Source organism: Gossypium hirsutum, chromosome A09, assembly GCF_007990345.1.
Source record: "Gossypium hirsutum isolate 1008001.06 chromosome A09, Gossypium_hirsutum_v2.1, whole genome shotgun sequence".
In the NCBI taxonomy this organism is placed as follows: domain Eukaryota; kingdom Viridiplantae; phylum Streptophyta; class Magnoliopsida; order Malvales; family Malvaceae; genus Gossypium; species Gossypium hirsutum.
Window position 1 is genome coordinate 48,887,893 of NC_053432.1, and position 11,608 is coordinate 48,899,500.

General features: G+C 30.7%; 1 protein-coding gene and 1 long non-coding RNA gene across 2 annotated transcripts; one reads left to right on the forward strand and one right to left on the reverse strand.

Annotated features, from left to right (window-relative positions):
- The first annotated feature begins 621 nt into the window (after nt 1-621).
- Nucleotides 622-1,062, forward strand: LOC107917166 (S-protein homolog 18). Its single transcript, XM_016846543.1, has one exon. The coding sequence runs from the start codon at nt 622-624 to the stop codon at nt 1,060-1,062; it is 441 nt and encodes a 146-aa protein (XP_016702032.1).
- A 6,983-nt stretch (nt 1,063-8,045) lies between these two features.
- On the reverse strand, nt 8,046-9,758 carry LOC121206702 (uncharacterized). The gene is made up of 2 exons (XR_005901854.1): nt 8,882-9,758; nt 8,046-8,782 (listed from the first exon to the last, which is right to left on the reverse strand). It is a non-coding gene; the product is annotated as an uncharacterized lncRNA (long non-coding RNA).
- Between the last annotated feature and the right edge of the window lie 1,850 nt (nt 9,759-11,608).

Consider the following 11,608-nt stretch of genomic DNA (forward strand, 5'->3'; position numbering starts at 1 on the left):
CTCTTCATCAGTTCAGATAGCAGACATTTTCACAAAAACCCATCTTCCAACTAGATATGAAGACTTAGTTTCCAAACTCAAGTTATGGTCCTCAACATCACCTTGAGTTTGAGGGGGATGTTAATGTGATATCTTGCATAATTAATCTATATCATATAATAATTTTCATTATTTGTGTCTAATTTATTAGCACAATATCATATCATATAATATATTTTATTATTTGTGTATCTAATTTCTATTATAAATAGGCTATATAGCCGAATGTAAATTAAGAAGTGTATTCATCTTCCATACAGAAAAATTTTTTTTTCGTTAAGTTTGTAACAAATAAGCGCTTATTTAAATAATGCTGTAAAGTTCGGAACTTCATTTTAATCTTAACCGATGTCATTATTCATTAGAATTGCAGTTTAACACTTCTCACTATTAATTATCATCTTAGAAAAACTATTTCTAGCCATAAATGTTAGCTTAATTATAATATAAACGTATAAGACAGTAGTGTGCTTTAAACACATTTTCTCAGAATTTTAAATTCAGCAATTAAAGTCCGCTCCAAAATCATCTTATAAAAATCAAAATCCCCACTGTCATTACTTATCTTCTTCTTCTGACACCATGTTTAACCTCAAAGAAATGCTGTTGCCATTAATGCTTGCACTTTGCATCATGTACCCATTGGCCTTCTCAGTTAGCGAAGATATTCTGTTAATCAACTACCATATCCACATAATCAATGATCTGCCCTTGGAACCCCCAACCAATGTGCCTTCATTGAATCTGCATTGCAAGTCTAAAGACAAAGATCTTGGTGAGAGAGCAATGTTTCAGCACCAGGATTACGCATGGGATTCAAAAATAAACCTTTTCAGAACCACCCTTTTCTTCTGCAATGCACGGTGGCGGAATAAGAAGCAACGGTATTTTGAGGCTTTCAAGGCCACCAGAGATGAAGATCGGTGCCTAGATTATCATTTTTCCTGCATCTGGTCTCTGAGATATGATGGGATTTATTTCAGCAGTGATAATTATACTTGGACTATGCAGTATCCATGGTAGATTCTTGTAAAATATTTCCTGTTGAAGTTATAATTAGGAATAATGAAATCCTCACTTTATAATAATCAGTGCCACTCAAATCAATTTAAATGCCATGTTTACGGTCACCAAAGTTTCTATGTTCATACGTATCTTGACCGTGTCTGACTATCTTTAGCTTTTTTATTATATTTATTCTTAGTATAAATATCAAATTTATATATGAAGTTTGGTTTAATATGCAATTTGATACATGAATTTTGGTTTGGTGCAATTATACACACAAAACTTGAATTATGATTCATATGTATACATAAAACTTTTATTTTGATTCGGTTATAGACATTTAAAGAAATAAAAATATACATTTATTTTCATATAAGATTAATATAATTGTTTATTTATGCAATATATCAATAAAAAATTGTATTAATTCAATAATGTTGTCAGTGATTTGTGAAATTTGAATCAAATCAAAATTTCATACATAAAATCGCACAAAATCAAAATTCATGTATGACATTGCACATTGGATAAAAGTTAATGTATAGTTTTGATATTTAACCCTATTTTTTTACGAACTTGTATATATTCTGGCCAAATTTTTAAATGGTATTTGATTTGGTCGGTCAGTTTGATTTTAATTAAACAAATTGTTAAAAATTTCATAATTTTATTCTAAAAAATAGAAAAAATCAGTTTAGTTGGTTGTGAGTGATTTGTTCAAAAGCCGATTCAATGCTAGTTCAACTCTTTATTTAGACTGATATAGTATTTGATTCTTTGTCCAATTGAGCTGACTGACCAATCTAATTCTTGTTAGAACAATATAGATTCCGGCTTATCAATGGCGTGCTGGTGGCACACCAGTATAAAAAAGCTTTAGGATGTATCTACTTCATAGATGTATGTGGTGGTGTTTGGTGATGTCTAATACCATGAATAATTAGGAAAGAGGATAATGCTTTGAATTCACTATCATTATTAGGGAATTTCAATTATTTTAATTGTTTCTTGTCTTGAATATTGGGGAAAAAAAGGACATTAAATTTATTTCTAAAATAATAAAGTAAATTTCTAAAAGTGATGTATAAAAATGACGGTATCAATATCCATGAATGAAAGTAGGTAATTCTTAAGAGTTTTTTTCCAAACATTTGAGCTCTAAGTTTAGAGTTAGGCTGGACTATGGACTTCCATTGCATAAACAAAAATTGTTGTTAGCAATTTTGTTTGTGAAGTCATATAAATATTGTACAAGCCTAATTTGCGGGCCCAAATATAACTAAACTCTAGCCCCAAAACTCAACAACCCACTAAACCCAACAGAAGCCCAAAACCCAACTAACCCTTAACCCCATTACATTAGCCCAATCTCAAAAATACCCCAAACCCAAAAATTAACAAGCCCAAACCCCAGGCTCGTAGTCAAACTAGGGTTTTAGAATCTGAAACCCTAAACCACTTGCCTGGCCACCGCCTCTGCTTCCACCGACAGGTCAAATCCACCACCACAGCACCTGCAAACATTAATAGGAATAGACAGAAAGCAAGAACCAAGGCATGTAAAACGGCTATTTAAAGCCGAATCCAAAACCATTGTAGGTTCGGATTTTTCTTTTCAAATACAAAGAAAAAGCATAAGATTCAAGCATACAAAAATAATCAATAGTGAGTAACAGGCAGACAAGGCAAAAAGAAAGTCCAAACGCCTCAAGGTCGATTTTTCTTTTATTTTCTTTCTCTATTCGAAGCTATTTATACCTATATCTATTAATCTTTTTGAGTATTCACATACAAATATACATTAAAAACAAAAAATATAAAAAAGGGAGAAAAAATATACCTTTTTCGAAACTCCGACCACCGCACGCGGTGGCCGGTGACGGTGGCCGGCGGTGACCCTGCGGTGGTCCGGCGACTCCCCATGTCCGGTCCCAGGTCTTCTCCAAAGAGAATAGCCTTTTCTCTCTCCTTTTTTTTCTCAAACTCAAACAAAATGAAGGTTTTTTTAATTTTTTTTTACTTTTATAAAGCCCAGGTACGACGTCGTTTTGGGGCATACTCTCAGCACCCAAAAACGGCGTCGTTTGACACCAAACCCGGAAACCTGACCCGCCTATGCCCAGGATCTGCCTGTTTTTGGACTGAGGGTCTATTTGCGCCCTCAGTCCTTCCGCCTTTGAGGCTGGCTTCAATATGGTCCTATTTTGCTTTTTTTAATGTTTTAAATTTGGCCACCCCTTTTGTTTTTGTTGCAATTTGGTCCTCAGACTATTCGAATAGCCTAACACCTGAACGGTGTCGTTTGTGGGGTGGGGATTAATTGCCGTTGGGTCCTCAAATCTTGCGTGCACTTTTATTTTTACCCCGCATTTTTATTTGGTTATAGTTTTCACTTTTAATTCCATTTTTATTACAAATTTAATCCTTATCAATTTAATTTTAATTCTTTCATATCTTTTTTCTCTTCTTTATTTATTTATTTTTATATATTATTTATTCTAATGGTTTTATATTCCATTTGTTACTGTTTATGTTAAATGGCTTTAATGTTACTTTATTTATTTTATATTTTATCATTTTTACTTAATACTTATATATATATATATGATATGTAGTATTATTATTAGTTTAATATTATTGTTTTATTAATGTATATGTATGTTATATATGTATCCATTTAATGTATATGCATTGTATTCCATATTACGCATATACATATTAACATTATATCATGTATATATTTTTATAAATATTATATGTGTATATATATATTTAATATATTATGTATATTGTGTACATACTTTTAATATTATCATGTATTCATTTTAATATATATGTATATATCTATGTAATATCATTAATATTTATTTTTTAAACATTATTATTATTTTTAGCATGTATAAACTATGTAAATATTTCAAATATTGCATTTTTATTACGTATATATTTTTTAATGCGGATACATTTTTTATATATTACGTGTATATATATTTTAATATTATATTTTTATTGTTATACATATACCTTAATATTATATCATTTATATATTTTTATTTCTCATATTATCTTATGTTTATGTTTTTTAACTATATCATGTATATACTACTACCATATATCTATTTATATAGTTACTAATGGTTGTTTTTAATATTATGATTGTTTCTAATATGTACGTATTATGTATTTACCTCTAATACTATATATTATATTCTTACTATTATCATTACTATCATTATTATTATTATTATTATTATTTTTATCTTTACTTATTTTCTCATTACTTAGTTATTTGTGTTTCTTATTCATTCATATTTTCGCTATTATTATGCTCTAGGCATTATGTTTATTCGTCTGTTCATATGTATCTCAATATATCTACAAATTTACATTATTCGTCATTATTATTGTTTATGCCATCATCTTTGTTATTATTATTATGCATGTTAGTGCTGCAATTTGTTTCTCATTTCATCATGTGATTACGATTACGTTGGTCCTTTACTCGACGCATATGATTGTGTTTTCTAAAATAAAACAAGTTTCGTATTTAGACAATTCGAGAAAATTGTGCCCTAACTTACTGGGTTTCGGTTTTTCTCGTTTAATCTAAGTAACGACATAATCCTATAAATCATATTATGTTTTTTTACTCGATGCCTTAAAATAATCCTTTCATAAAAGTGATATTCCGTATTTGGTAATTCGAGACGATCGTGGCCTAACTTACTGGGTTTCGATTTCTCTCATTTAGCCTAAATAACGGAATACTCTTCTAAATCGCTATACGAGTTTTGGAAAATGCTTAGTCTCGGAGATACGAAGTATTGTGCCCTAACTTACGTGGTACGACATTTCGTCACCTCGAAATAAGAATTTATTTTAAAATAAAGGCAACATTCGGTGTTTGAGAATTCGAGAAAACATGCCTTAACTTACTGGGTTTCGATTTCTCTCGTTTACTCTAAATAATCGAATCCCCTTTTAACAAATTAAAATACTCAAATTTTATAAAAGGCAAGCTCGCTCTCGAAAATTCAAGATGTCGTGTCCTAACTCACTGGATGTGACATTTTATATTTTGAGACGAGAATGTCTTTAATACTAGAGCATTTTCATAAAGAAGGATCGTATTTCAAAAGTCTTCAAAGTTTTCAATCTTCGATCTTAAGACATTAATTAATCAGCTAGGTACCAATTTTGGGCGTATCGAGGGTGCTAATCCTTCCTCGTGCGTAACTGACTCCCTAACCTATTTTCTTGATTTGCGTGGACCAAAGTCGTTTTTTTATAAATCAAACCATTTACTAAAAACAACCACTTTCACGAGGTGGCCCGATCACACCTCATCAAAAAAGATTGGTGGCGACTCCCTTTTTTTAGTTTTCAAATCTAAGTCGATTCCCATTTTCGTTCTTCAAAAAAATGGTTACGACAAATATATCCTAATATTTGATGCAATAGAGATTGTTTAGGTTGTTTATTGTGGGAAGTTCATAAACGGGACTTTTCACCTATAGTAGTGTCCTATGTTAAGATCACCTACAAGTAAATGATGTGGAAAAATTCAACATAGTTGAGAGCATTTTTAAAAAGTTAAATTATGCAATTAATTCATTTACTATATGTAAATAATGAATTTAGCTTTTATACTTTAATTTGATTATTTTTTAATTTAATATTTTATAAATTTTAAATTTTCAATTATAAACTAACAATAGCTATCATTTTTAAAGGAATAATAACTAAGTTGAAGAAAGTGAATAAAGAAGTTGAATTAAACTCAAATCAAGAGCAATAAGTAATCAAAGTACTTGAATCCATAGTATCAGCAACTAGGCTCTGAGAGTATGGGTTTTAGCTCCTAATAGTTGCTCTTCTGTGATCCAATAGACTTCTTGGCTCCGAAATTTCAAACCCACTAAACCAAATTAATTTAATTGGATTAACCAACCCTTTTCAACCTCTATTTGTAATAAACTTTGTATCGTGGCAAACTTTTAACCAAAAATCCTTTTTTTTTCTCTTACCCCCATAGATTTTAAGTAAAATAACTTTTTTTACCCTTTTTTAATTTTATAAAAAAAATTATTTTAGCTATTTATGTTAGGCCTTCAACTTCAATTTTGTTGATGTTGCATATTTTCACATTGATATCACATCAATATTTAATTAACTTTTTAAATATTAAAAATTTAAAAGAAATATAAAAAATATTTTTAAATTTAAAAATATAAAAAATATTTTAAATATTTTAAAAAATTAATTAAATAATAATGTATCGTCTACGTGACAATCTAAGCATATGCTGCATCATCAAAGTTAACAAACATTAACTTTTCTATTTATTTTTGGGTACTTTAACAGAAAATATAAATTTAGAGATTAAAAGAGACAAAAAAAAACCTTAAATAAAGGGTGAAAATAATTTTTTTTTATGAGCCAAAAGCCAGTAATGGAGAAAAACATTGGTTTTTTTTAATGGAGAAAAACATTGGTTTTTTTTTTTACTTCACATGTGCACAAAAATCACCTTAAAATCAATATCTATAGAAAACTCTTTAGTTTTTATATCGGTGTGATGCACAAATTAATTGTGTTTAAAATTAAAATATATTTAATTATTTATAATTATTTACAATAAGTTTTTAAATAAATATTTGTTTTAAAATTTTTTTAAAAATTTTATTTGAATAAATTATAAACTGCTTAAAAATTAATACAAAACATAAGTATTTTCTATCATATTTCAAATGATTTTTATAGACTTTTTAATTTTAAACTATTTTAGAAAATAAATTTAAAAATGGATTTATAAATATAAATAGTTTAAAATATTTTGAAAATGTGGTCTAATGGTTCTAAATTTCTATATACTTTTAAATCAAAAAATTTTAATAAGTTTTTAACACATTTTAAACGTTTTTTAAATTTATGTAAAAATTTTAAAAAAATAGTTTTAAAATAATTTAGCAGTGGTTGCATGAATATCCTCAAATTATAAAAAAAAAATATCAAGCAATTTATGTAAAATATTTGAGAACATTAAAAATACATCAAAGTTAATTATTAATGAGAGTTATATTTTATTGTTACCATTTATTTTTTTGGTTGTAGATATTTTAATTTCATATATCTTCATGATATGTGAAATACATTGGAAGTAAATCCCAACCATTTGTTAAATACCATTAATGATTAAAATTTTTAGAGTCCAAGCTGTTCAATGAAGCAGCTGGAGGATGTCCAAGACTAACAGGGTGTGGAGGTGTTCTTGGTGATGATTCTTGCTTTGTTTTCTGCTCTCTTGGTTCTGCACTCCCAAATTTAGCTAAACTTGCGGCCATTGAATTGGCCCTTGGTTTTTTGTTCAATCGGAGAGAAAATGGATTTGATTGTTGAATCCGATTCCGCTACGGCAATTTTTTGGTGTTCTAAGCAAGATGATAGATCATGAAAGTTGTGATGATTTATTTTGAAGATTGGTTGGATTCGTTTTCAGCATGTAAATTGTGATCGAAACTCTGAAATATATACGTTATTTTTAAAATTTTAATAAATCTTATAAAAGAGATGCTGAAAATGGATATGAATTTGGAAGTAGTAAAAACTAAACAAGGGAAAAATATAAAGTTGTTGAAGAGATTTAAAAATGCGTTTCGGAGATTAAAAATTTGGAGAATTCAATTTAAATTGTTCCAATTTTAGTTTAAATAATTGAAATTAAATGGTTGGAACCATGAAGATCAATGTTGTATCAGATTTAAAAGGAGAAAAGATAATAAACATGGCTTCTTGTATTTGGTTAAGATAATAAATATGACACTGATATACGTTTTTGGTCTTCATTAAAAAAGTTATTTATGTGATTTTAAGAAATAAAGATTACTGTTAAGATGGTTTTTGGTTCACGGGTTATGGTTAAGTTTAAATTTTATAATATGTGATTTTTTTTTTTGTGGAGCCGGTCATGCTATTATTGAAATGACTTGGAAACAAGCAAACAAACACAGTGTCTTTCGCCATACATCCCACGAAGCAAAACAACCCTGCAGAAGAAAAAAATTAAACAAAAGCAGAAAACAAGCTGTTGAAACCCTCTAACCACAACTGCCCACGCGTGGTCGATAAAGCCAAATCACCGTCACAAACAGTTCATAATATACGACCCACAGTGAAGCTACAACAAAGCCTGTCAGTAAAATAACTGATCTGGCCGAAACACAACTCGAAGAATGCCCATCAACCGAATCAGGCACCTCCCCGACGATCTCTTTCCACCCACCCCAGCACAGACTCCGGCCCATCCTCCATCCAAATAACATCCCGTCGGCGAAGGAAACCCTTATGGGCCAACAGATGGGCAACCATATTCCCTCCCCTCCCCGTTTTATGTGCTGGAACTTGAAACACACGAAGCCCAAAACTAGTCTCTTCGCATCCCAAACATACTCCCACCGTCGACCAATCAGTGGTCACACTCTGAAGCCTGGAGATATGTGTTTGTCCCAGAAAGAAGCCGAGCCTAGTAACAAACCTTCAGAATTTCAACAACTATCCCTGTGCTGGCAGCCTGTAGATCAGCGAAAAATCCTGCGTCAAAGTTCACGCAGACTCATGGGTCCGCAGGGGATATCCAGAGCGACAAGTCAGCAGTCGCAGCATCCCCACGAGGAAGCGAGAGGGATTCCAGCTCCCTCATAAAACCCAGAACAGAGATAAGTATCGATCGAGTAGCCTGATAAATCCCCTCATCAATTAGTTTGTTTCTAGAAGTCCAGATAGTGATAATAGAGAGTTGTATATGTCTCGCAGAAGTAGCAAATAATTGACTAACCCATTGAATGATTGTGTCATCTCCGGAACTGTGTGCCAAGAGCAACCCAAGCCGTGCCAAACTTCCTTAACCACAGGACAGTCCCGGCAAACGTGCAGAATGGTCTCCAGCCCACTACCATAGCATGGGCACATGCGGTCAGCCCCGATTCTCCTGCGAAACAGTTTATCTTTTGTAGGGAGATTATTTATGTATCTCCACATGTAACTTTCAGTTTTTGAGGCACTTGATCCCCCTAAAGTTGTTTGTAAAGATTTGTTGTATGCTGCGGAACTCCACTGTAATGATAATCTGCCCCCGGGGAAACCATACAGTATCAATCTGTATCCCTACGGAAAGAATATTCGCCTATTCTATCTAGGAACCATCACCAACGATCGGACAAATCAGAAGAAGCCATCAGGATATGTCGAATAGGATTAACAATCGGGTCCGGAAAAATAGTCCGTAGAAGCTCCACATTCCATTTGCCCCTACCAATGTTAATCAAATCTGTACATTGTCAATCCTACTAAGCCGATCCATCTGTATTTTGCAGGGCCAATCACCAAGGAGCCAAGCATCATCGGCTTTTTTTATAAAAATAACCTAAAAAAAATAATTAATTACATAAATAACCTATTTTTTTAATTAAATACATAAATAACCTAAATTTACCGTGAAAGTTGATGGAGCCAAAGAGTTTGGCGCCACTAACATGCCACGTCAACAATTTACACTAATTTTTTTTAATTGAGTCATGTAGAATAGCATAACTTGTATAAATATTAAAGAAATATTATGATTTTTGAAAGTATAAGGAGGCTTTATTAATTTTATCTTTTTTTAGTGGAGCCAAAATAAATTGACACCACTCAAAATCCTAACACCCTATAGGCTTTGAGATTAATTTTTTATTTTTAAGATTTGTCATATTACTTTGTTTTTTACTTTTTTAAGTTTTTATTTGTCCTTATTTTATTTATTTATTTATTATTCATTTTAAAAAAATTTGAAATGTATATTTGAAATACTTTATAATATATATTTTTAAAAATTTTAAATATATATATTTGAAATTATTTTTTAAAATATTAAATATATTTTTAATAATATAAAACATTTAAATATTTTAAAGATATGATCTTTCAAATTTATTATTAGTTTATAGTATTTTAAATGTATATTTTAAATTTTAAATATTTTTTAATTTGTTTTATAATTTTTTAAATATTTTTAATTTTTTAAAATATATTATTTTTAAAGATATGACCTTTCAAATTTATTATTTATTTTATAATATTTTTAATGTATATTTTAAATATTTTTAAATTTTAAATATAATTTTTATAAATTATTAATTTTAAAATTAATTTTAAAAATATTCAAATGTATTTTTAAGTTAAATTTAAAATTTTAAAAATTAATATTTTATTTGGTGGAGCCATTTAGAATGACTCCATCACTTTATAGTGTACTTTTTATATTTTTTTAATATAAAAATTTAATATTTAATATTTTATTTTGGTGGAACCATTCTTTATGGCTCCACCTTTTGGTTCTCTAGCATATATAGAATGGTGAAATTGTTGTGTTCAGTAGTAGAATTCAAAAAATTTATTCAAGATGAATAATGAAGTGTTTTTGGTGTATGTTCTTTTTTATGGTGAAATTGTAGAAGGTGATATTGGTTGTGTATTTCAAGGTCGGCAAAGAGTAGGTTTGCGATTCAAAAAAAATGTGAAGCTAGCAAAAATGAAAAGGAAGATCATCGCGAAAATAACTATCCGTTGTGGAGGGGCAATGTTCAAATTATTTTATAAGTTTCCAATCTCTGCAGATTCGTTGAAATTTTGTGAGATGCAGTTATTAGATGATGATGACTTGGGCACTATGATGGAAATATAGTGGTCGACTGGGAGTGAGAACCCCTAACTAGTTGAATCATTTGCCAAGTTAGCAGACTTAGAGCCTGTTGAGAATGTTAGTCTAATAAGTCAACATCGCAAATTTGACTTTGATCTTAATGTTGGATGGACAGGCCAATTAGAATGTGAAGGAACATCGTAGATACCCAAAAGTCCTAATTATGGTGGGAGTTCGTATAACAACCCTACCCCCGGTCTCCGTCTACAAATACATCTAGAGGTAATAATAAGCACAGAGGCAAATGTCAAAGAAATGACCAATAATGGTGAAGATTCTGATCAAAACGTTGAAGATTTTAGTGACCTCGATATTGATGAGGTTCCGAATGATATCGATGATGAAGGTCTAGAGGAGATTGAAGATGTTCACGGCCCTTCATTCAGTAACTAGAGTCGTGGCATTATTTTACGAAATGAACCTAGGGGCGACATGTTGAACGTAGATCCAGATGCAGCGTATGTATCCGAGTTCCCTGAGTACGCCGATATAGAACCTGCTCACAGATTTGTGTCAAATTCACAGTTTGAGGAGTTGTTCACTGGGCAACAGTTCGAGAACAAGGCGGACTGTGTGTTTGCCATCAAACAATACAGCATGAAGTTATCGATTGATTACAAGGTTGCCAAATCTACACCAATATTATATGTTGGGGAATGTTGGAGAGCTGGCAATGGGTGCGATTGGCGAGTTCAAGCTGCATTTATACAGAGGACTTAACAGTGGCAAACATGAAAATTAGAAGGGCGTCATATATGTACTGTCGCACGTATGTCTCAAGACCACCAGAAATTGGAAGCCAAAAGTATTTGAAACTGCATC